The sequence below is a fragment of the Chrysemys picta genome, chromosome 17 (assembly GCF_011386835.1).
Source record: "Chrysemys picta bellii isolate R12L10 chromosome 17, ASM1138683v2, whole genome shotgun sequence".
NCBI classification, from domain to species: domain Eukaryota; kingdom Metazoa; phylum Chordata; order Testudines; family Emydidae; genus Chrysemys; species Chrysemys picta.
In genome coordinates this window covers 20,139,096-20,163,596 of record NC_088807.1, presented here as the reverse complement: position 1 = coordinate 20,163,596, position 24,501 = coordinate 20,139,096, and the positions used below count along the sequence as shown (strand labels likewise).

Sequence of the window (24,501 nt, the reverse complement as noted above, 5' to 3'; positions counted from 1 at the left end):
AACTGGACACAGTATTCCAGATGAGGCCTCACCAATGTCGAATAAGGTATGGAGGGGTATGGGAGTCTGTGTGTGTGTGAGTGTGAGTAGGGAGACAGTGGATAGGGAACCATGTCATTGAAGGGCGCCAGGCATGGAGCTGGCAGGGAGAAAGTCCGGTTGAGAAGGGACAGAGATGGCAGGAAGAGGAGGAGGCAGATAGAGGAAAGACAGAGGCATGAGGGGGAAAGTTACAGGAAGAACCGGGCAGTAAAACACAAAGAAAAACTTATCTCTCACACACCTAAGAAATAGTTAGAAAAATGCAGAAGTAAGAAAACCGCAAAAGAAGTGAAGCACAAATGAAACGTGACAGAAATCAGCTGTGAGCAAAGAGAAACAGGCTTAAGAAATGAGGAGGAGGTGAGCTGTAGTGAAAGGAAAGCAAATAGTATGGACGAAAGGTCCGCCCAGCACCTTCAGGTCCGGTTCTGGCCTAGTGCCTTGGACGTTCTAACTCCAGATCCTGGTGCTCCAGGAATGTAAATTGTTGCCATGAAGTGGGTTGAATTCAGCCAATGGTAGTTACTGGCCAGGCGAGCTCAGCAATAGTTCCCAGTGTGACCCTACCCAGCAGTTCCTGCTACACCAGCGAACTCTGATTCACTTGTGATCATTCCCCACTCAACTGATTTCTCCTTCCCCAGCTGATGGAGATAAAACGCAACTGGCCTCTAGGTCCCCTCGGCCTCTCCTTGCCCTGCCCCAGCCACCCTTCCACGGGCTCCTTGCAGATGGATCCGCACCGTTGCCCTGCTGAGGGGTGGGGGACCCCGTGTCTCTCGTGTTGCTAGCCCAGCTCTCTCGGTCTTGGATTCGGGGGGAAAGCATCCAGGAGACTCTCTCCCTGCAGGCTCCTGTGTTGGCCTCGTCACTGGGGCCGGGCTGTGGGGACGGGGAGCAATGATCGTGCCGGGGTCTGTGTCTCACGGCCTGTCTCCTCCTGCCTGCAGAGCCCAGCTACCCCAAACCCAACAGTGGGCAAGTCGCCCTGGGGGGAGCCGTGACTGTCCGGTGTGAGTGTCAGTGTCGGGGAGCGAGGTTCCTTCTAAGTAAAGCTGGAGACCCGGTCGCACGGCGCTCGATGGATGCCGCGGGGGACGTGGCTGAGTTTCCCATCCGCAGTGTGAATTGGGGAGATGCAGGGAGCTACAGCTGCCAATATCGCACCAAATCCGACCTGTCCATCTGGTCGGAGCCCAGCGATACCGTGGAGCTGATGGTAGCAGGTGAGGGGCTTGGCTCAGTGTCCCTGCGCGCAGCCCCACCCACAGCCAGACCCTCATCGGGTCTTGGCCCCGATGGGATGCTCAGCGCCAGTCTCTGCCCTGAGCCCTGGGATGAGCAGAGGGGATGGCCAGATGGGGAGAGGGGACAGAGTCACTGGGGGGTTCCCCAGCCTGGGGGCAGCAGCAGCCACTGGAGTTTCAGGGCTGATGGCTGGGTGCTCGTTTCCCTCACTCTCCCATCCCAGGAGATGCTCGTTTTAATCCCACAGAGGGAACTGACCCAACTGGGCCCCAGCAAGCAGATGCCCCACTGATGGACCCGGAGGGAGAAGATGAGTGGGAGAAATGGAACAATTCATCCCCCAGGGAACAGGGCTTCCCTCTCAGACACCCATGGGGCCATTTGGGCCGTTTGGAGGGGGATGATCCCTGCAGACAGAACACATGGGTTCAATTCTTCTATATAGAGGGTGATGGATACATCCGTGGGGATGGACGGCCATGGATCTGTGGGAATGTGGGTCTGTGGGAATGTAGGGCGGTAGACAGATGGGAGCACGTCTGGTGACAGATAAGAAGATGGACTAAGACCTTGTCTATGTGAAAACTGGACCTGAAATGACGAATCCCGTGTGGTTCCCAACCCCCTGTGGTGATCTCAGAGCCAGTCTGGGCTGTCGGTATTAGCGCCTCCTGGTTTGATACAAGCTCTCTTGTAGATCTATGGACTCAGGGACGTTCCTCCTCCGAAATAGGGACAGCCGCGCCCAGACCTGCTCCGCAGTGACTCCAGGTGTGAATGGCACCTGACTGGGGCAGGGACCGTCTCTGTGTCGTGTGTCTGTACAGCTCCGAGCACACGGGGGAGCTGGCCCACGACAGGGGCTCCTGGTAATTAATACTAGTCAGTAATGATTTAGGTTCCGGTTTCTGTGGAGCCAGGCAGGGCTGTATCTGCGCTCAGGGTCTCGCTGGGCTGATCCTCCCTGTTCTGGTATCCCTGGGAGTGCTGAGTCGTCCCAAGTCTTGGGGTCCCATCCTCTGCCCAGGGAGGCTGGCTCATCCCAGGGAAGAGCCACCATTGGCGGTTGGGGGGTGGTTTGTACACCAGGACTCCACCTTTCTCATGCCCCCCCAGCAACAGACCCTGCAGGGGGAACCAACCCGACTCAGTCTGGAGTGGCATGAGCTCCCACCCACCCAGGCAGTACGGGGCCAGGTACTGGGGCTGGGGGCAAGAAATCGCCATTGACCCCTCCCCCGAAGCAGGTCCATCCCCACTCACCCCTGGACGGGTCCCTCTGCCTCAGATCCCTCAGATCCGCCATCGCCAGTTCATCTCCTGCTGTTCTGCCTCCTGCCTTCCCTATCCTCTGACTTCTTCAATCTCCGCTCCAATTCCATCCATCTCAGATCCACCTACTGGGAGCCCAGTGGAAACCCCCTGCTGGCCAGGGACATGTGTTTTGGGGACGCCCGGCTGCTCCCAGCCTCTCTCACATCCCCAGCTGGGTCAGGAACCGGCTCCTTAGAGCGATCGTCCTCTTCCAACTGAGCAATCAGCTGTGCCTTCGTGAGCTTTCCAATGCGCAGCCGTCTCTCTGCACAGCTCTACAATGTCCTTCTTCAGGAGATGGTTATAGGCCACAGAGCCGTCCCTAGGCCACCTCCACGCTGTTCCCAAGTGGTCACGGACTCACAGGTCTGTGCTCTCTCAGCTCCCCACGGTCCCTGGGAGGATCCTCTTCAGTGCGACAGCCCTTCTCGGGGGCCACTATCTCTCTTGGGGGTTAAGGCGTAGGCTCCTCTGCCTCCTGAAACTGCACCTCTCTGAGCCTTCAGCACACCTGTCTCCCACTAATCCCCCTTCGTTCTACTGCTCCCCACTCCCTTACTGCAGGATGCTCCGTCCAGGGGGCGCAGTGGATCACACCGCTGCCACCAGTGGTGACGGAGTCACAGGTCTGATGCTCTGGAACTGCTCTGTATGCAGCCAGCCAGGACTCTGGGGTGGCGCGACTCCCCTGAGTGCACCCTGTCCAGGGCAAAAGCCTCCTCAGCTACGGCCTTCCTGGGTCTGACCTCGGAGCATTCAGCATCCCTGGTCACACCGTGCACTTCCCCTTGGCGGGTCCACCCGGACGGGACCCCTGGGGAAGCCAGAGGGCCCTGCACCCCCACTCCGCAGCCAGCAGTGACTCTCAGCCAGCGTTGTAAAACAGAAGGTTTATTAGTCAACAGGAACACAGCGTAGAACAGAGCTTGTTAGTACAGAAATCAGTGACTTTCAGCACAGTCCATTTTGGGGGGACCCTGGGCCAGAGGCCCTGGACTCCCCCCTCCGAGTCTGAAACAGGAGACAGCTCAGCTTCCAGTGACCCGACCTCTGACACGCCCGTTGCCCCTCCTCTGAGCTGCCTCACCTGCCCCCGAGGGTCTCAGCAAAAGTCACACAACCCTATTCCCGCCCCCAAGGCACTGGTGCAGCACACAGGGAAACTGAGGCACACACAGTATTTGTGCAAAACGGTAAGACTCACATAGGCTCGTGTACAACATAATAAGGAGGAAAGATTCACTTTGTCACATGATGGCACCGTGGGGGGAGGAGAAGGGGACAGGTGTGTTGGGTGCGAATAGATTAGATTAGATTAGATTAGATTAGATAGAGGGGGTGGATGCGCCTACGGGGCTGTGGTGATTTTCTGCTCTGGGGGGCAGTAAGGGGATGGGGGACCCAGTGCATCTAGCTGGACAGTGACTCCCCTGCCCCACCCTCTGGAGCAGCTGCTGATGCCCTGTCCTCCCTTTGTCACCCCCAGATTACACCCAGGGCAACATCATCCAGCTGACCCTAAGTGCTGCAGTCCTGCTGGCCCTGGTGCTGATCCTGACCGAGGCTGCCCATGACTGGAGGAGGGGCAGACACTAGGTGAGGTGACCCCCCTCTGCCCCCTGAAGAGCCTCCCCTCACTCCAGCCTGGCTGCCCCAGGACGGAGCCGGAAGGACCAGTGCAGCAGAACCAATCTGAGCCGCACCTAGGGGAGAGCTCCGGGCCCTATAAGGTGCCCACAGATGGAGGAGGGGCGGACACTAGGTGAGGTGACTCCCCCTTCAAAAGCCTCCTTCCCACTCCAGCCTGGCTGCCCCAGCGTGGGGGAAGGGCAGTGGGGTCACCGTCATCCTGCGCTCGTGACGCTGCGTCGTCAGGATGGAGCCGGAAGGACCAGTGCAGCCGAACACGTCTGAGCCGGCCCTGCTGACTGGCCCCCAGGGCGTCTGGACAGGCCCAGCTTAGCGTGGGGCTGGGGAGGGGCTGTGCCAGGGGCTCTGTCTGGGGGTGGCAGAAATAGCTAATGGCAGCGGGATGGGGAGGCTGCTCCATGGGGCGCCCTAGCTCCGCACCCTACAAGGTGACGGGGCCGTCGGGACACGGGGTGCCCTAGGGGAGAGCTCTGGGCCCTACAAGGTGGCTGGAGCCATTGGGACAAGAGACGCCTTAGCGGCCATGGCTTGTGGGCAGCACCCTCCATGCCCGTGGTCTCTGGGACATGCTCTGCGCCGCCTGGGTGTTGTTCGCACTGTGGTGGCCGTTGAGCCTGCGATGCGGCCCGGCTGCGAGCTCACATGTTAAACCCACGGGCAGTTCCCAGCTGTGCCAAGGCCCCGAAGAACCAGGGGAAATTGGGGCCGACGCTGAACATTGTAACCCGGGCAAGAGAACCAGCCACAGACACTGGGTTAGTCTGACCCGAAAAGCCCCCTGGCTACAGCCCCACAACTGTCGACATTGCGCTGGGGGTAAACAGAAGCTGGAACCAGGAGTTAATAGCCCCAAATTAGCAGGAGGGACTTTGGGCCTAATTGGGGGGCAAAATAATGCCGGGGAGGGACTAGGCCGCCCACTTCCCCCTCGTTGGGTTCCTTAAAAAGAGACATTGGTAAAACCCCCATGAGGGGCTGAACTGTCTCTCTCCTCCCCTGTCCCACCTTGCGTCCCGGCTCAGCTCGTCCCTGTGACGTTGCCTCTATATGATTTTATGAAAATATGCTCATGAGTGTGAATATAATGTAACTGGAATATGCTTCATGCAAAAGGTCTCTTGTAAGGTAACATTACAAAGCTTATAATCTACTGAGTATTTGTGTAAATGTACCCCTCTTGTATCTGAAACTAGAAATATGGACTAAAACTCTGAGGGCCTATTGTAATTATGCAAAGTGTGGGCCATTAATGGTGGTTTGGAATCTTGATGGCTCCCGTTAACCAGGACAATTGACTGTAGATGGCTCTGTTTACTTGTAAGTCTTCCTGTACATGTGTGTGCTGGCAAGTGGGCAATGAAGTCTTACAGTGACATGTGATCATGTCACCTGAACTGGAATCCATCTTTAACCTGGTGCTTTTCCATTAAGAAGGACGGGGTGGGAACCCAGAGAGGGACAAAGGATTTCCGCCTTGTGCAAAAGATCTATAAGTGGGTGGAACAGAACGGAGGGGGCTGCAGTCATGAGAAATCCCCTAGCTACCACTTGAGCTGGAAGAAGGACTGTATCAGAGGAAAGGATTGGGCCCAGACTAGGAAGGTGTCCAGTCTGTGAAAGAAGCTTATTGAAACATCTCTGAGGGTGAGATTTCATCTGTAATCACTTTCTTACTGTATTAGACTTAGACTTGCCTGTTTTATTTTCCATTACTAATTTCTCCCTTGTTACTCACATCTTCTTGTCATCTGTCTGTAATGGGCCACTCTCTTACCACTTCCAAAGTTATTTTTCCTCCCTTAGTATCCTGCTGTTAATTGATTGATCTCGTTAGACTGACCTCACACTTGGTAAAGCAACCCCCATCCTTTCATGTATTTATACCTGCTCCTGTATTTTTCACTGCATGCATCTTAAGTGGGCTGTAGCCCATGAAAGCTTATGCCCAAATAAATATGTTAGTCTCTAAGGTGCCACAAGGACTCCTCCTTGTTTTTGTTCTGTCTGTTATTACTTGGAACCACATAAATCCTACTTTTTATATTTAATAAAATCACTTTTAACTTATTAATTAACCCATTGTATGTATTAATACCTGGGGTGGGGGGGGCAAACAGCTATGCATATCTCTCTATCAGTGTTATTGCGGGCGAACAATTTATGAGTTTACCCTGTATAAGCTTTATACAGAGTAAAACGGATTTATTTGGGGTTTGCCCCCCCGTGCACATGCATTATGACGCCATCCTTTAATTTTGTGGTCACATACTAATTTTACCGTCATGGGTCATCAGCAATGTTTGAACCCAGAATGTAAGAAATAACAGATTGGGGTGGGATCTGCATGGAAATGGTGGTCAGTCAAAGATTGAAGACCATACCCCATGGTCTCCTGGCTTCCCGCCTGGTGCACCTTTCCCAAGGCTGCAGGGTACATGGAGGGAGAGCTGTCCCTCCTCCCCACAGAGACACGAACAAGATCTGAGCTGCATGAAGCTTGGCCAGGGCTGACAGTCCCAGGGTTGGGTTTTGCAGGGACCTCAGCTTACTTTGACCACAGTAGATTTCGCCTGCAGACTAGAGACAAGGTGTGATGGATGCAGGCAGACATGAGACATTGTGGACTTCCTGTAGCTGGAGCCACGAGCTGAGTTCCTTATTTGGGGCTCGGTGGAGCTGGTCTCTGGGGCGTTGGTGTCAGTGCTCAGGGCCCAATCATGGTATCTGCTCTCACCGTCCTCTTCCTCAGTGAGTATCAGAGAAAACCAGGGCATGTGCCCATGGGGGTGAGGGGATCTGAGACAAGGGCATGTGCCCATGGAGGGGCATGTGAGACCAGGACATGAGGCCATGGGGGTGGGGGGTTGCAAAGCTGTCTGCTTACTTTGACTGCAGTAGATTACACGTGCAGATTAGAGACAAGGTGTGATGGACACAGGAAGCGACGAGACAGAGTCAACTTCCCGTAGCTGGAGCCACCGGCTTAGTTACTTATTTGGGGCTTGGTGGAGCTGGACACCGGGTGTTGGTGGCAGCGCTGAGGGGCCCCTCCCTGCCCCTGTCATGGCACCTGCTCTCACTGTCCTCCTCCTTGGTGAGTATCAGAGAAGGTCAGGGCGTGTGCCCATGGAGAGAGGGATCTGAGACCAAGCCGTGTGTCCACGGCAGGGGGGTGGGGATGTGAGACCAGGGTGTAGGATCCAGTTGCTTTGGTATCTGGTCACTAACGAGCTGTCTCCTCTCCAGGCTGTTGGCTGGCCGGGCACAGCGGGGCGTGGGGAGGTGAGTATCAGTCTGTGGGGAGGACTGTAACATCAGGGATGGGGGAGGGGATATATGGTGTGGGGAAAAGAGGAACTGAGCCCTGAACCTTCCCCAAAACTCAACCAAAACTCCCCTGTGAGCTCAGACCCGTCCCCGTTCTTCTGTGCCCTCCTACCCCCCACCAGGGAGTAACTAGGAGTCAAATCTGGCTTCTGGGGTCTGACGAAGCAAACAGGAGCCATCCCCTGGTTCAATGTCCTGCCCCCCCCCCCCCGGCTGTGAGTAACGGGGCGGGGGGAGTCATCATGTGGATTTATTTCAGCTCATACAAACGCAAAAAGCACCTGTCCGTGGGCTCTAGATCCCCTCGGGGAACCGAAACGTTCCCGGTCAGTGCAGCCGTGGGCAGAACCCCCCAGATCCACCCCCCGCCCCCAGATCCACCCCAACAGCTCCCTCCCCTGCACTCACAGCCCCCCTCCCTGTCCTAAGGCCTGGGGAAAGCTGGGTCTTGTGTCACTCCTGCCAGTCACAGACTCTATTTCCCACCCCAGGGTGGGGTACTGAGCTGCAGGGGGCCCACTGGCCAGGCTCCCTGGCTGGCCTCAGGTGGGGCTGCGGGGGGGCAGGTGATCTCTTATGCAGCTGGAACTTGAGCTACGTCTGGGTCAACCCCCTGCCCCCAAACTCCATGGGCCGCAGTGTCAGCCCTGGTAGGGGACTGACCCCTAGAGAGGCCGAATGACGGATGGACTGAATTGGGGTGGGGGGAGGCGGCGGCTGTGTCTCCCCTGTTTAACTCCTGTCTCTTGTTGAAAGCAGGATGTGAATTTCTCAAACCCACCATCCGGGTGAGCCCCAGCAGGGTGGTGGCGCTCGGGGGAACCGTTACCATCTGCTGTGAGGGTTTGTACCCGGGCATGGGGTTCTTTCTGCATAAAGCTGGACACCCGAACCTGCAGGTGCGGTCGGTGCCTGATGGGACCGTGGCTGAATTTCCCATCGCCAATGTCAGCCGGGAAGATGGAGGGCGCTACACCTGCGACTATCACTTCATAGCGGAACAGAATCGCTGGTCGTATTTCAGCGACCCCGTCGAGATCATTGTAGGAGGTGAGGGGCCCGGCTCAGCGTCCCGGCTCCCAGCCCCACACCCAGCTGGACACTCAGGGGGTCTCTGCACAATGGGACGCTCAGAACCAGGCTCTGCCGTGAGCCCTGGCCCCAGCAGAGGGGACAGCCAGCCGGGGAGTGGGGACGGAGTCACTGGGGGGTTCCCAGCCAGGGGGGAGCAGCAGCTGTGGAGATTTAGGGTAAAGGAAGGGGGGATCCTGCCCCCAGGGGGAGCTGCAGGGCAAGGGGCCTTTCCCAGGCAACACATCAGTTAGGGGGTGATGGGCGGAGCTAAAGGTTATAAACCTCAGTGTATAGTAGAGACTTGCACAGTCCCCTACAACTCAGTGGTGGTGCTGTGCACAGAACCCAGGAGTCCTGGCTCCCAGCCCCCCTACTCTAACCACTAGATCCAACTCCCACCTCCCCCCACCAGAGCCGGGGAGGGAACCCAGGAGTCCTGGCTCCCAGGCCTCCCAGCAGAGAAGCCAGGGAGTGAATGAACCCTGGAGATTGGACTGGCCTGTCACCCACTAGGGAGCAGAGCTCTGGGCCCCCAGGGGTTGCTCCGTGTCTCATGCTGTTAGCCCAGCGCTCAGAGGAAAGTCTGCACCCTTGTGGAAAGGCATCCAGGAGCCCATCCCCAGGGCCACCGAGTCTGACCCGCCACTGAGTCCACGTGGTGAGGACGGGCCCCAGGACTGAGTGACGGGGCCTGCGTCTCACGGCCTGTCTGCTTCCCACTGCAGAGCCCAGCTACCCCGAACCCACCATCGCCCTGACAGACGCTTGTTCTATTCCCGCAGGGGGATCAGACCTGACGCAGCCTGGAGCAGCGCCAGCTACCACCCAACTGTGCAGAGCAGTGCCAGGTACCCGGGTCAGGGGAAATCTATTGAGTCACAGATTATGGGGCAGCTTCCCTCAGTGCTTGCTCAGTGGGAGGGATGGAGGCTGTTCAGAGGGGCAGTGACTCCCCCCTCCAACTATTTTGGGAGGGGAGAGAAGCCTCCTCCTCAGACATGAATCCGCTGCTAATGGGGCAGCTGGAGGCTTCCTCTGGGGGCAGCTGGACCCATCAGTAGCCTTGGGCGCGGAGGGGTGTAGGGGGCGGAGGCTGGAGCTCCCTGCGAAGCAGCCAGGAGCAGTCAGCATGGGAGGCGGGAGACCGGGCTAGATGGGCCCGTTGGCAGGAGCCGGTATGGCCAGGCCTGGTTGGTTCCATGGCACTGTAGGGTGGGGGCAGAGGGGCTGGAAATGACTTAGACAGACAGACAGACGCTGGTGGAGCCTGGGACTGGTCAGCCTGGATCAGAGCCAGTGTCCACCTAGAGCAGTCGCTGATGGTGGAGGGATGGATGGATGGAGGGATATAGATGTGTCTGAGTGGGGCTATAGATAGATTAGATAGGGGAGGTGGATGGGCATACGGTGCTGTAGTGGTTTTCTGCTCTGGGGAGCGGAAAGAGGGTGGGGGCCCCTGTCCATCTACCTGCCCCACCCTCTGGCAGCAGCTGCTGATTCCCCCCTCCCTCTTTGTCACCCCCAGATTACACCCGGGGCAACATTGTCCGCCTGGCCCTGGGTGCCGGGGTCCTGCTGGCCCTAGTGCTGATTCTGGCCGAGGCTGCCCATGGATGGAGGAGGGGCGGACACTAGGTGAGGTGACTCCCCCTTCAAAAGCCTCCTCCCCACTCCAGCCTGGCTGCCCCAGCGTGGGGGAAGGGCAGTGGGGTCACCGTCATCCTGCACTCGTGAAGCTGCATCGTCAGGATGGAGCCGGAAGGACCAGTGCAGCCGAACACGTCTGAGCCGGCCCCACTGACCGGCCCCCAGGGTGTCTGGACAGGCCCAGCTTAGCGTGGGGCTGGGGAGGGGCTGTGCCAGGGGCTCCGTCTGGGGGTGGCAGAAATAGCTAATGGCAGCGGGATGGAGAGGCTGCTCCATGGGGCGCCCTAGCTCCGCACCCTACAAGGTGACTGGGGGCCGTCGGGACACGGGGCGCCATAGGGGCCATGGCTTGTGGGCAGCACCCTCCGTACCCGTGGTCTCCGGGACATGCTCTGCGCCGCCTGGGGGTCGTTCGCACTGTGGTAGCTGTTGGGCCTGCGAAGCGGCCCGGCTGCGAGCTCACATGTTAAACCCATGGGCAGTTCCCAGCTGTGCCAAGGCCCCGAAGAACGAGGGGAAATTGGGGACGATGCTGAATGTTGTAACCCAGCTGAGAGAACCAGCCACAGATGGTGGGTTGGTCTGACCCGAAAAGCCCCCTGGCTGCAGCCCCACGACTGTCGACATCGCGCTGGGGGGAAACAGAAGCTGGAACCAGGAGTTAATAGCCCCAAATTAGCAGGAGGGACTTTGGGCCTAATTGGGGGGCAAAATAATGCCGGGGAGGGACTAGGCCGCCCACTTCCCCCTCCTTGGGTTCCTTAAAAAGAGACATTGGTAAAAACCCCATGAGGGGCTGAACTGGCTCTCTCCTCTCCCATCCCACCGTGCGTCCCGGCTCAGCTCGTCCCTGTGACGTTGCCTCTATATGATTTTATGAAAATATGCTCATGAGTGTGAATATAATGTAACTGGAATATGCTTCATGCAAAAGGTCTCTTGTAAGGTAACATTACAAAGTTTATAATCTCCTCAGTGTGATCATCCTATTTGTGTAAATGTACCCCTCTTGTATCTGAAACTAGAAATATGGAATAGAACTCGGAGGGCCTATTGTAATTATGCAAAGTGTGGGCCATTAATGGTGGTTTGGAAATTTGATGGCTCCCGTTAACCAGGACAATTGACTGTAGATGGCTCTGTTTACTTGTAAGTCTTCCTGTACATGTGTGTCCTGGCAGGTGGGCAATGAAGTCTTACGGTGACATGTGATCATGTCACCTGAACTGGAATCCATCTTTAACCTGGTGCTTTTCCATTGAGAAGGACGGGGTGGGAACCCAGAGAGGGACAAAGGATTTCCGCCTTGTGCAAAAGATCTATAAGTGGGTGGAACAAAACAGAGGGGGCTGCAGTCATGAGAAATCCCCTAGCTACCACTTGAGCTGGAACAAGGACAGTATCAGAGGAAAGGATTGGGCCCAGACTAGGAAGGTGTCCAGCCTGTGAAAGAAGCTTATTGAAATATCTCTGAGGGTGAGATTTCATCTGTAATCACTTTCTTACTGTATTAGGCTTAGACTTGCTTGTTTTATTTTCCATTACTAATTTCTCCCTTGTTACTCACATCTTCTTGTCAACTGTCTGTAATGGGCCACTCTCTTACCACTTCCAAAGTTATTTTTCCTCCCTTAGTATCCTGCTGTTAATTGATTTATCTCGTTAGACTGACCTCACACTTGGTAAAGCAACCCCCATCCTTTCATGTATTTATACCTACTCCTGTATTTTTCACTGCATGCATCTTAAGTGGGCTGTAGCCCATGAAAGCTTATGCCCAAATAAATATGTTAGTCTCTAAGGTGCCACAAAGACTCCTCCTTGTTTTTGTTCTGTCTGTTATTACTTGGAACCACATAAATCCTACTTTTTATATTTAATAAAATCACTTTAAACTTATTAATTAACCCATTGTATGTATTAATACCTGGGGTGGGGGGCAAACAGCTATGCATATCTCTCTATCAGTGTTATAGCGGGCGAACAATTTATGAGTTTACCCTGTAAAGCTTTATACAGAGTAAAACGGATTTACTTGGGGTTTGGACCCCATTGAGAGTTGGGTATCTGAGTGCTGGAGACAGGAGCACTTCTTAAGCTGTTTTCAGTTAAGTCTTCAGCTTGTGGGGAATGTGGTTCAGACTTGGATGTGTGTTTGCAGCAGGCAAGCGTGTCTCGCTCAATCAGGCAAGGGACTGAAGTCCCAAGCTGGCAGGGAAAACAGGCTTGGAGGTAGTGTAGGCACATCAGGTGGCAGTTCCCAAGGGGGTTACTGTGATCCAACCCATTACAGTCTTGTCTTCATCTTCCCCCATCTCAGCCGCAGCCCCCAGCACTACAGCCCCTCGACTCCTCTAAAGGACTTTCTCCCTGAGAGGCCAGAGCCGGCCGGCCTGGCTCTTGTTTAAGGACCTTTGTTTTCCCCTCTGCGAGCTGGAAGTCATCCCATTGCTGTGACCTGCAGCCCCCAGCCCGCCCGCAGGGATAGCTGATTAACAGCACCCCGAAGGCCCTGGAGATCCTTTTCCCTTCCCTGTTGGGTTATTTTCCGCCCCGCTGTGTCTTTCCTCCTCTCCTAGCTCACTCTCCTGGCTTTCCACTGGATGCTGCAGTCGGATGTGTGGCACCCACCCCACCTGCCCTGCCTAAGGAGAACGGACCCAACGCGGGGCCGGCCCTGCCCGGATTGTAACCACCCAGGCTCTGAGCAGCAGCGGTCGGGGTCACCTTACAGCCAATGCACTCGCTTGCCACTAATCTGCGTCCTGCGTCCAGCGTCCGCCACCAAACCCAGAAGCTGCATTTCACCCCTGTTTCCATCCTGTCTCTCCCCCACCTCCTGTCTGTCCGTTTGCTAATCGAAGGGGAGTGTTGGCCCCTCACTGACACACGGTGGGGTTTTTGGTTGGCCAGCTCCCAGAGCCAAAGAAAGGGGAAGGGCTGATGGGAAATCAAGACCCTGAGACCGACAATCCCCAGGGGCAATGGGGAGAGGCCAATGCGCCAGGTCAGCCCGACTGAGAGGACAGGCAGGCCAGGGAGAGAGTCAGGATCCCGGAGTCCCGTCCTCCCTGTGAGCTGGAGCTGCGTGAGCCAGAGCAGGTGAGAGCCAGAAGCAGAGCAGCAGCCGTGCTGAGGCAGAGTGGGGCTGGGGCTGGGGCTGGGGCTGGAGCAGTCCGGAGACGCGTGCAGTGAGCAGCTGGGGAGAGCAAGGGGGGACCCTAGGCAACGAGGGGGCAGCACATGGACACGCCCCCAGCCAAGAAGCACTGCAGCCGCAGTCGGAGGGGGGGCGACGCTGGGAAGAAGGGTCCTGCCACTTAGTGCCTGAGGGTGTGTGGTCACCGCCAGAGCATGTGTCTGACCCGTGTGTGACGGGGTCCCCGAGGTCCAACCCGGCCTGTGGGGCCGCTGAGCCCTCCAAAGGCACCAACCTGGGCTGCCTCTGACACTGTGATGCTGATGTCAAACTAGGAACCTCGGAGAGGCTCTGCACTCACCCAGCCAGCCACAGGCAGGGACCCACCCAGCTGTGTTACACCAATGATCTCCCAGCCACTCAGGTACCGTCAATAGGGGGCTCCAGCCAATTCCCCCCAGCTCCCCAGCCTTGCACCCCAGACCGGTACCATCCTGCACTGGTCAGAAGCCAGTCCGGTGTCAGTTCATTAAATTTGTCCCTCCCTCAGTGTGGAGTGGACATGCACTAGCCTTTGTAAATTGAACATAGGCGTCAACTCCGTGGGTGCTCCGGGGCTGATGGGTGCTCTGCAGCTCCCCACCCCGCCCCAGCTCACCTCTGCCTCCTCCCCTGAGCGTGTTGCATCCCCGCTTCTCCTCCCAGTGCTTGCTGCCACAAAACAACTGTTTTGCAGCATAACAAGCTGTGGGAGGGATGGGGGAGGAGCGGGAACCTGGCGCACTTGGGGGAGGAGGCGTGGAAGTGGCGGAGCCGGGATTTGGGGAAGGGGTCCAATAGGAGCAGGGAGGCGGTGGAGTTGGGGCAGGGACTTTGGGGAAGGGGTTGGAATGGGGACGGGGCATGGGTGGAGTCGCGGCGGGGTGGGTCGAGCACCCGCCGGCATCAGGAGAAGTTGGCGCCTATGAAGCTGAGCTGAGATTTCCCAGCACTTCAACCAAAATACTCTTTTAAATCAAATATAAAACAGATTCATTATCTCCAGAAGGAGAGATCTGAAGTGGTTATAAGGAGCAGGTGCAGAGATCAGAGTTGGCTACTTAAGAAATAAAAATATATTTGCAGTCTAAGTTCTACAAACGAAACAGGATTTGAATCAGGCAGTGTCTCCCCTGACAGATGGGACAAGCAGGTTACAGATCCTCAATACACAGACTGGACTCCATTCCAGCCTGGGGCCACCCTTCCCCAGTGCAAAGTCTTTGTCCTCCAGATGTTCCTCCAGGTGTTGCGTCCCTGGGGAAGAGAAGCCCAGGGATTATGTCACTTAGATATTTGCTGTGCCCCGGGGATCAGGCAGTCCCCATTGGTCAAGCAAGCTCCATTGTACACAGTCTCTGGGATAGTGGATTCTTTCCTTGAGGGGTGTTGATGAGCCATTGACAGTGGCTGGCTGGTCCTTTGTTGCAGTTGAAAGGTTGCTGTGGGTGTCTCCCAACCTCACAACATGTTTCAGTAGCACACACAGCGATGCTTCATAACTTCCCACACAACGACAGCACATACAATGCAACAGGACATGAATGTTCAACAGATGAAGACTTTGAAAATGATGCCTCACAAGGCAACTTTGTACCCAACCTATCATCATTCTATCGTAGTGGTGAATACAGGGGCTCCACGGTGCTACTTTGAGATACAGATTGTCACACTGTGGTATCACCGCAGCAGGGCCAGAGCCTGGGAAAGAAACCTGGGACTTGTGAGGAGGAGACTGTGAACTTCCTTTCTGTTGCAGAGGCGGTTGTTTCTGGTGTCCCTGTGCCCACAGAGTGGGGTGACTTGTTCCCTTTAATCTTCTGCATTTTTACTTATTTTTTTATGAGTTGCTGTTTAATAAATTGTCCATGCTCTGAACTCTATGTAATGATCAATGGGTCAGGGAAGCATCCGGTGCAAAGAGAGTGCCACAGAGTGGGGACACCCTCGCCCCTGTCCTAAATGACTACGACAAGACTGGGGGTCGAGCCCCCAGGGATCCAGGGCCCAGCCTTGCCGGGGTTACGAGGACTCTGCCACACGGGAGGGAGGAAGGGGAGCCCTCGAGGTCAGGCAGGCCTCTGGGTAAAGGGAGTGGGAGCGAGGACTCAGATCCTTTCACTAGCCAATCCCACCGGGGCGTGTATAAGCCAGGAAAGTTCCCCACAATAGCGGGAACATTCTCCCGCTTACATTAGGAGCGGGGTCAGCGGCCGCCCTGTCCGTCCGTCCGGAGAGTGAAATGAACCGGTTCCTCCCCACAAAGCCCGGCTGGTCTGGAAACAAGCGGCTCTGCTCTGGTGACTCCTGAAGGAGCGAGACTTGGAGCCGGTCTGACTCCGGCTGTTGGCCGCGGTCGCTCAGCCCCCATTTCAATAGACAGGCCGGGTGTGATTCCTTGCCTGTGGGTTTAACCCGAAAGCTTTGCCTTTGAACGGCTGCTGCTGGGGGTTTGCCCAGGAGCCGAGTAGAACCAGGGGCTCGGTTTGAAACGAGCCCCGGCCCCCGGCCTGTGTAACGTCAGTGAGGGAGAGAGTTTCCAAACCCCCTGAGCCCTCTGGTCCTGTGAGACCCTCTGCAAAGAGCAGCAGGGTATGGGAGTTTGGGGGGACAGGCCGAGGTTGGGACGGGGGAAGGGATTAGAGGGTAGGCTGAGATCAGGGAGGGTTGGGCACAGGAATTTGAGGGGAGAAAGGTTGTTGAAGGGGAGACGGGAGAGGAGAACGAGAGTTGGAGGGGGGACAGGGACAAGCAGGCGATGAGCCGAAGTTGATGTGGGGTGGAGGGGTTTGAGGGGACACAGTATAGGGGTAGAGGGGACAGAGTTTTGAGGGGAGATGGGTTGGGGGGGTGGAGTTTTATGGGTAGATGGACCAAGGTCTGGGTGGAGGGGCCAGATGGAGGTTAGAGGGGGGATGGGATGAGGATGCGGGGCTCCCCGCTAACAGAGTCAGGGTTGGCAGATGGGGGTGGGATTTGTTTTCTCGCCAAAACTCCAAGCACAACTGGGGCACCTCTGGCCAGCTGCAGGAGGAGGGGCAGGTGATGCCCCCCCACCTCCCATGGCCATGGGCACATTCACCCTGAAACACTCGCGAAGGGGGAACCCAGGTGCCCCCAAAATACTGTTCCCTCTTCCCTCTCACTGCCCTGCCCCCAGCTCCTGCCCCCTTGGCCCTCCACCCCCAATGTTCCCCCCACATTCTCCCAACCCCCTTATTCCTCTGCTCCCCCACTCCCACCCCCACCCCAGGTGGCCACCATTTCTCAGAGGTGAGCCTGGCACCAAGCCCACTGGGGACATTGGGAGATGGTGGCCATCTTAACTAAGGATGGGGGATGGGCATTTGAGGAGAAACAGGGTAGGAGATGGGGGCGTGAGGGGGACACATGGGGGCTGTGCAGGGGCCAGGCTGAGGGAGATTTGAAAGGGGACAGAGCAGGAGGCAGGTTGGGAGATGGGGGGGCAGGCAGAGTTTGGGGACTGTTAGTTGTGGGCGAATCTGCTGCTCACCTCCCTCCTGCTCCGTGGGGCCGAGAGAAGCTATGGGGGGAGGTTCCTAAGCATCTGGAGGGCGGCAGGTGAGCAGGGGGTGGGGGAGTTAAGCCCCATTGGGATCATCCAACCGGGCTCCTGCAGCACCTTTAACGCTGCCCCCTAGTCACGGTGCCCCCGGTGTTACCCAGCACTGGGTGAGAACGGACGGGCAACGGCACCACCATCTCACCCGGGTCCTGGCTCCCAGCCCTCTGCTCTAACCACTAGACCCCACTCCCGGAGCCGGGAATGGAGCCCCCTGACCCCAGCTTCCTGCTGCCCTCTAGCCAATGGTGTATAAACGAAGCCTGTGTCACGTCCTTCTCTAGGGGCCTGGCCACATAACCACTGACAGTGTCTCCTCCAGCTCGGGGGCAGGGTCTCTGCGGGGGCATTAGAAGGTCCCTGGGTCTCTCCCAGCTGGTGACCTGTTGGGGGGCCTGAGATGGAATTTCTCTTTCTCTGATTTTCTTTTAAACCTGGTTGATTTCATTCACATGCTGAGAAAAGCCCCTTAGAACCAGGCGTTACAGTGTAAAGCCGCTATCGCCGCTATGGTACAAGGGGCAACAAACCCAGGTGTCCCCCATCGCGCCTGCTCCTCACACGGTGCCACGGCTCGTGTTGCAGGTGAGCAGGTTTGCAGAGTTAGTGGAAGGCTGCAGAGTCAAACCCTCCAGCACCAGGAAATGCCAGAGTTACAGATTCCTGAACCTTAACTCTGCCCCCTCATGCAGGTCCATTATGATGCCTGCCTTTAATTGCATGGGTCATCAGCCATGCTTGAACCCAGAATGAAAAGGGGATGGAATTTTCATGGAAATTGTGGTCAGAGGAAGAAGGAAGACCAGAGCCCATGGTTGTCTGGCTCTCAGCCTGATACACCTTCCTCAAGGCTGCAGGGTACGTTGAGAGTGAACTGTCCCCCCTCTCCACAGAGACACACACAAGCTCTGAGCTGCATGACACTTAGCCAGGCTAACGGTCCTTGGGTTTTGCAGGGACCTCAGCTTACTTTGACCACACTAGATTTTGCCTGCAGATTACAGACAACGTGTGATGGACACAGGAAGAGAGGAGACATCGTCGACTTCCTGTAGCTCAAGCCACCTGCTGAGTTCCTTATTTGGCGCTCGGTGGAGCTGGACAATGGGGCACTGGTGGCCGCGCTGAGGAGCCCCTCATTACTGTCATCATGGCATCTGCTTTCACTATCCTCCTCCTCGGTGAGTATCAAAGACAGCCAGGCCATGTGCCCATGGGGGGATGTAAGGCCAGGGTGTGTGTCCATGGGGGCGGGTATATGAAACCAGGATGTAATATTGAGTTTCTCTGGGATCTAGTCCCTAACGAGCCATCTCCTTTCCAGGCTGCTGGTTGGCCGGGCAGAGCAGGGTGTCAAGCCGTGAGTATCTGTGGGGCAGGGGAAACTTTAGTGTTCAGGATGTGAGGCTGGGGGAGGGGAAGAGGAAAAGAGGAGCGGAGCCCTGAACATTTCACCCCAAAAGTCAGTTCAACCTCCTTGTATTGATCCGAGGGGGCTGAGATCAGAACCTGGCCCGGCCCCCAGTGCAGTTGCGGTTGACTCCTGATTGACCTCGGCGCGGGGGGGGGAAGGGTTACCAGACCTCCCGTTTTTAAAGGGACAGTCCTGTATTTAAGCCTCCTGCAGGTGTCCCAATTTTTTCTTAAAAACAGGCAAATTGTCCTGTATTTTCTGTCTCCCCCACATTAGTACTGGTGGGTCCTGCTGCTGGTTCTATCCCTGCTCGCCAGCCGCCTGCCCACCGAGGGTCCAGTGTTTGACGATGGGGGTGGGTGTGCAAGGCTGGTGGTGAGGCGAAGATGCATGGTCCAGGGCCGGCCGCTTCCCTGCTGCTCCATCAGCGCAGCCCCTGCTGCTGCCAGCTCTTGGCCAGCAGGGCCCTGCCCCCAGGGAGCGCGGGGCTGCTCCATCCCCTGGGCACCCTCCTCTGCTGAGCCACCTCTCTGGCCGGGTTCACTGAGCCTTAGGGCTCAACCTCTGTGACATTCTGTACCTTGGGGGAGCGTACTGTAACCCCCATAGTCCTCATTTCATATAATCATGATCTCACATATAAAGCAGGCCTTGTAAGGTCTCAGGGGAAAGGTTATGATCTGCTGAAAGTCGTTTCTCTATCCATATGTGTATTAGGGTTACCATATTTCAACAATCAAAAAAGGGAACGGGAGGAGCCCCGCCCTAGTCCCGCCCCCGCCCCTTCCACTCCCTCCCACTTCCTGCCCCTTCAGAACCCTCAACCCTCCCTCCCACTCCTTGTCCCCTGACTGCCCCCTCCTGGGACCCCTGCCCCTAACTACCCCCCAGGACTCCACCCCCTACCTAAGCCTCCCTGCTCCTTGTCCCCTGACTGCCCCCTCCTGAGACCTTCCCCACATCCTAACTGGCCCCCTAGGACCCTACCCCCTACCTGTTCCCTGACTGCCCCAACCCTTATCCACACCCCCAACTCCCAGACAGCCCCCCCAAACTCCTGACCCATCCAACCCTCCCCCCTGCTCCCTGTCTCTTGACTACCCGCCCCAGAACCTCCCTGCCACTTCTCTGACCTCCTGACCCCCTTACTGTGCTGCAGAGCAGCGCGCTTGGCAGCAGGGGGAGGGGAGCAGGGTCGGAGCTCCAGACTGCCGGAGGCCGAGGCGACGGCCGGCCAGCGATCTGCGAATGCAGGCGGGGGCGGGGAGGGAGGGAGAGAGAGGAGGGGAGTGGTCTCAAGTTGCAGGGGAGAGGAGGGGGAAGTGAAGGAAGAGCTCTGGCTGCCGGAGCCCCGTGCGAGTGGCACGATCCGGCCGGCTGCCCTGTAAGCCGCGCACGCTCTGCATGGGGGGGAGGTCCGGACATTGACAAATTCCCCCTGGACACTATTTTTAACTCAAAAAAGCTGGACATGTCCGGGGGAATCCGGACGAATGGTAACCCTATGTGTATCATTAATGCAGATGAAGTTATGAGAATTGTGCTGTATGGTGGTCACTAAAACATGCTGTAAGTTGGGGAATCAGCCAGATATTAGCTCCCCAGAGGCAACAGCAAGGAAAGTAACCAACGCCCAGGCGGGTCAAGCAACCCATCAATAGCCATTGTCCAGCAAGGGAGCTACAATGCAGTGACTCACCTGCATGAGGCCACACCAGGGGAACTGCTCAACCTTGCTTGGAGAAACTCAGCAATGCCTGGACTTGTGTTCTACAAGCACATGGACTGGGGGTATAAAACAGGCAGAGTGGACACATACTGGGCCCTTCTCCTGCCCCCACCTTTGCCGCAAGCAACCAAGACCCTGAGAAGAAGACAAAACTCCGACACAGGAGATTGGCCCAGGTAAACGGAACAAACCTGAAGATTAAGGACTGCAATATCCAGTGGGGTGAGAAAAACTGCTTAATCTAGTGGTTGCCCAGTCTAATAGGGTTGAGAGTTTAGACTGCGTGCTTAGATTTTCTTTTCTTTTGTTAACCACTCTGGTGTGCATGTGTGTATCTGTGTATGAAGGAAATGAAGGGACACAGCGAGCGGGGAGCCAGTGGAAAGGGACCCGGTGGCCGAGCTGTGTCATCGAAGGGCGCCTGGCAGAGAGCTGGCAGGGAGAAAGTCCTGTTGAGAAGGGACAGAGTTGTCAGGAACAGGAGGAGGCAGATAGAGGAAAGACAGAGGCATGAGGGGGAAAGTTACAGGAAGAATCGTGCAGTGAAACATGAAGAAAAAAAGAGTCTCTAAGTTACCTAAGCAATTGTTAGAAAACGGCAAGAGAAGTAAAGCACGAATGAAATGTGACAGAAACCAGCTGTGAGCAAAGAGAAACGGGCTGAAGAAATGAGGAGGAAGTGAGCTGTAGTGAAAGTACAGCCAATATTAGGGACAAAACGTCCACACAGCAACTTCAGGTGCAGTAACAGGAAGGGGGAAATTGCCAGAGAGGAAAGGGACTCTAGAAAAAGCAGCGGAGGGACAGTTGTTCGATGGAGAAGCCGACCCATCGCCTGGAGAAATAGCTGCAGGTATCTGAGCTGGAACTCAGAGCAGCAAACAGAGACGGCGCAAGGGGATGGCTCAAGATACAACAAACCAGCCTAAGAACAGAGAAGCCGCGAAGGGACCGTAGAGCGGTGGGTTCTGGCCTAGTGCCTTGGACGTTCTAACGCCAGATCCTGGTGCTCCAGGAATGTAAATTGTTGCCCAGGAAGTGGGTTGAATTCAGCCAATGGTAGTTACTGTCCAGGCGAGCTCAGCAATAGTTCCCAGTGTGACCCTACCCAGCAGTTCCTGCTACACCAGCGAACTCTGATTCACTTGTGATCATTCCCCACTCAACTGATTTCTCCTTCCCCAGCTGTCTGAGATAAAACACAATTGGCCTCTAGGTCACCTGGACCGCTCCTTGCCCTGCCCCAGCCACCCTTCCACCGGCTCCTTGCAGATGGATCCGCGCCGTTGCCCTGCTGAGGGGTGGGGGGGCTATGTCTCTTGTGTCACTAGCCCAGCTCTCTCAGTCTTGGATTCAGGGGAAAAGCATCCAGGAGACTCTCTCTGCAGGCCCCTGTATCGTCACTGGGGCCGGGCTGTGGGGATGGGACGCAGTGAAGGTGATCTCAAGGGTCTGTGTCTCACAGCCTGTCTCCTCCTGCCAGCAGAGTCCAGCTACCCCAAACCCAACATCTCCCTGCACCCCAGTGGGGGGGTCACCCCGGGGGGGGGGGCTGTGACTGTCCGGTGTGAGTGTCAGTGTCGGGGAGCGAGGTTCCTTCTGAGTAAAGCTGGAGACCCGGTCGCACGGCGCTCGATGGACGCCGCAGGGGTCGTGGCTGAGTTTCCCATCCACAGTGTGAGCCGGAGAGACGCAGGAAGCTACAGCTGCCAATATAGCATCAAATCCGACCTGTCCGTCTGGTCGGAGCCCAGCGACACCGTGGAGCTCATGGTAGCAGGTGAGGGGCCTGGCTCAGCGTCCCCATGCGCAGTCCCACACACAGCCAAACACTCAGGGGGTCTCAGCGAGTCTGGGCTCTCAGAATTTGCCCTCCTTGGTTTGATACAGCCCCGTTTGGCAGACAAGCTCCCCTGTAGCTCTATAGACACAGGGACGTTCATCCCCCGAAATAGGAACAACCGCACCCAGACCTGCTCCGCAGTGACTCCAGGTGTGAATGGCACCTGACTGGGGCAGGGAAAGTCTCTGTGTCGTGTGTCCGTCCGTACAGCTCCGAACACACGGGGGAGCTGGCCCAGGACAGGGTCTCCTGGTAATTAATACGAATCAGTAATGATTTTGGTTCCGGGTTTCCGTGGAGCCAGGCAGGGGCTGTATCTGCGCTCAGGGTCTCGCTGGGCCGATCCTCCCGGGGGCGCTGAGCCGGCCCGAATCCCTGGGTCCCGTCTCCTCTCCCTGGGACGCCGACTCAGCCCGGGGAAGAGCTGCCATTGCCAACTGGGGGAGGGGAAATTCCCTGTATAACTAACCACAGACACCAGGGCTTCAGCTTCTCAACCCCGCGCCCCGCCCCTGACAGATGCTGGTTCTATTCCCGCAGGGGGAACAGGCCCGACCCAGCTGGGAACGCCGCCGCCTCCCACCCACCCAGGCAGCACGGAGCCAGATACCATGTCTGGGGGCAGCCCACCAACCCCCCCCCGAAACAGGTTTGTGCAGCCCAAGGAGCCACTCCTGAGGGGAGCGACGAAGGACTGGCTGGCTGGAATGGGGGCAGATCCCCACAGCGAATGCCCCATCTGAACACCCCCCCACCAGCCTCATTTCATATGAGGGGGGTGTCACTGGAGAGATGCCAGATTGGCTAGGTTGGGGCAGGACCCGGGAGAGCTTCCCCCAATGCACGGCCCCACCCTGTGGGCCCCACAAACTGGGCTGCTGTGCTGCCCACCGGTACCACAAAGCCACGCGTGTGGGGCACAGCTCAATGCGTATCCCCCTGGGAGAACAGGGCCAGGGACAGAGAGCTGGTGATAACTGGACCCGAAATGACAAATCCCGTGTGGTTCCCAACCCCCACTGGTGATCTCAGTGCGAGTCTGGGCTGTCGGTATTAGCTCCTCCTGGTTCGATACAGCCTGAGGAAGAACCACCATTGCCGACTGGGGGAGGGGGTCCCTGTATAACTAACCACAGACACCAGGGCTCCAGCTTTCTCATCCCCCTGCCCCCGTCCCTGACAGATGCTGTTTCTGTTCCCACAGGGGGAATCAACCCAACTCAGCCAGGATCGCCGCCACCTCCAACCCACCCAGGCAGCGCGGGGCCAGGTACCGGGTCGGGGGGCAGGAAATCCCCATTGAACCCCCCCCAGAAACAGGCTCTTGCTGCCCAAGGAGCCGCCCCAGGGGGGAACCATGAAGCCAAGAGCCTGACTGCGTGGGACCAGGGCAGATCCCCACAAAGAATGTCCCATCTGGGCTGAGACACCGCCCCCGGGACTGATTTCATAGGCTGGGGGGGGTCTCTGGACAGATGCCAGATTGGCTTGGTGGGGGCAGGGCCCGAGAGAGCTTCCCCCAATGCACAGCCCCACCCCGCCGGCCACACAGAACAGGGTGTATGCTGCCCACCGGCACCACAAAGCAACCCGTGTGGGGCACAGCTCGGTGCGTATCCCCCTGGGAGAACAGGGATGGAGAGCTGCGGTTAAGGGCCCTGTGTATCCCATCTGTCTGCCTGTGTCTGTAGACAGGCTGGGGCAAAGGTTCAGAAGCAGGGCTCCCACTTCGCAGGGGAGCTGCCCAGTGGGGCGTTAACACTGGAAGCTACTGATCCAGATAGACACAGAGTTAACTCTGAACATACCAATTCAATGTGACACAGCTAACCCTGGAACTTAATGATGGCCACGACGATAGCAGCACTTTTATGTCTTCCGCTGCTGATTCGCTGAGATCATTGGGAGAACCACATAGTGCCCTGCCCAGCTATTGGCAGTGAACCCCCTGACCACTATTACCCAGAATCCCCTCTGCTCCTGCCACCCCCAATCCCATAGCATGTTCTGCTGTGGCTCCCTGGGTCCTCGAGGGGGAGGGGCTGGGGCAGCAGGTAACGAACCAGCTGTTCACATCACTCACGGCCTGGTGATGCTCCCAGGGAGATCAGAATTGAAGCTGAGCATCTCCATCATCGCCAGGGTGAGTGCGGCAGCCGCTGGCCTCCTCCTCCTCCTCCTGGTCTTCCTCTGCTACAGAAGAACCAAAGGAAGTGAGTGCCCCGCCCAGCGAGGGAAGGGTTAAACCTGCTACTGAGATGCGGTGGGAAGGGGTCATGGGAGACAGAGAAGGAAACCCAGGTGGTGGGGCAGGGCCCCAGCACGGGGCGCTCTCCCCTGGCAGCGAGAGCTGCCCCCAAAGCCCCTGGGCAACACAAAGGGGTGCTGTGGTGTAGGGGTGGGGGGCTACATAGGGGGTGTTGCGCTGCAGGGTGCCAGGCTCAGTCTGTCT

The 24,501-nt window shown here is 57.0% G+C and overlaps 1 protein-coding gene across 1 annotated transcript; it reads left to right on the top strand.

Moving 5' to 3' along the window:
• The first annotated feature begins 1,123 nt into the window (after positions 1-1,123).
• LOC122173419 (T-cell-interacting, activating receptor on myeloid cells protein 1-like) lies at positions 1,124-10,290 on the top strand. The gene is made up of 3 exons (XM_065570945.1): positions 1,124-1,268; positions 8,341-8,631; positions 10,181-10,290. Exons 1-3 carry the CDS (start codon positions 1,124-1,126, stop codon positions 10,288-10,290), a joined length of 546 nt encoding a protein of 181 aa, XP_065427017.1.
• Positions 10,291-24,501: the final 14,211 nt, after the last annotated feature.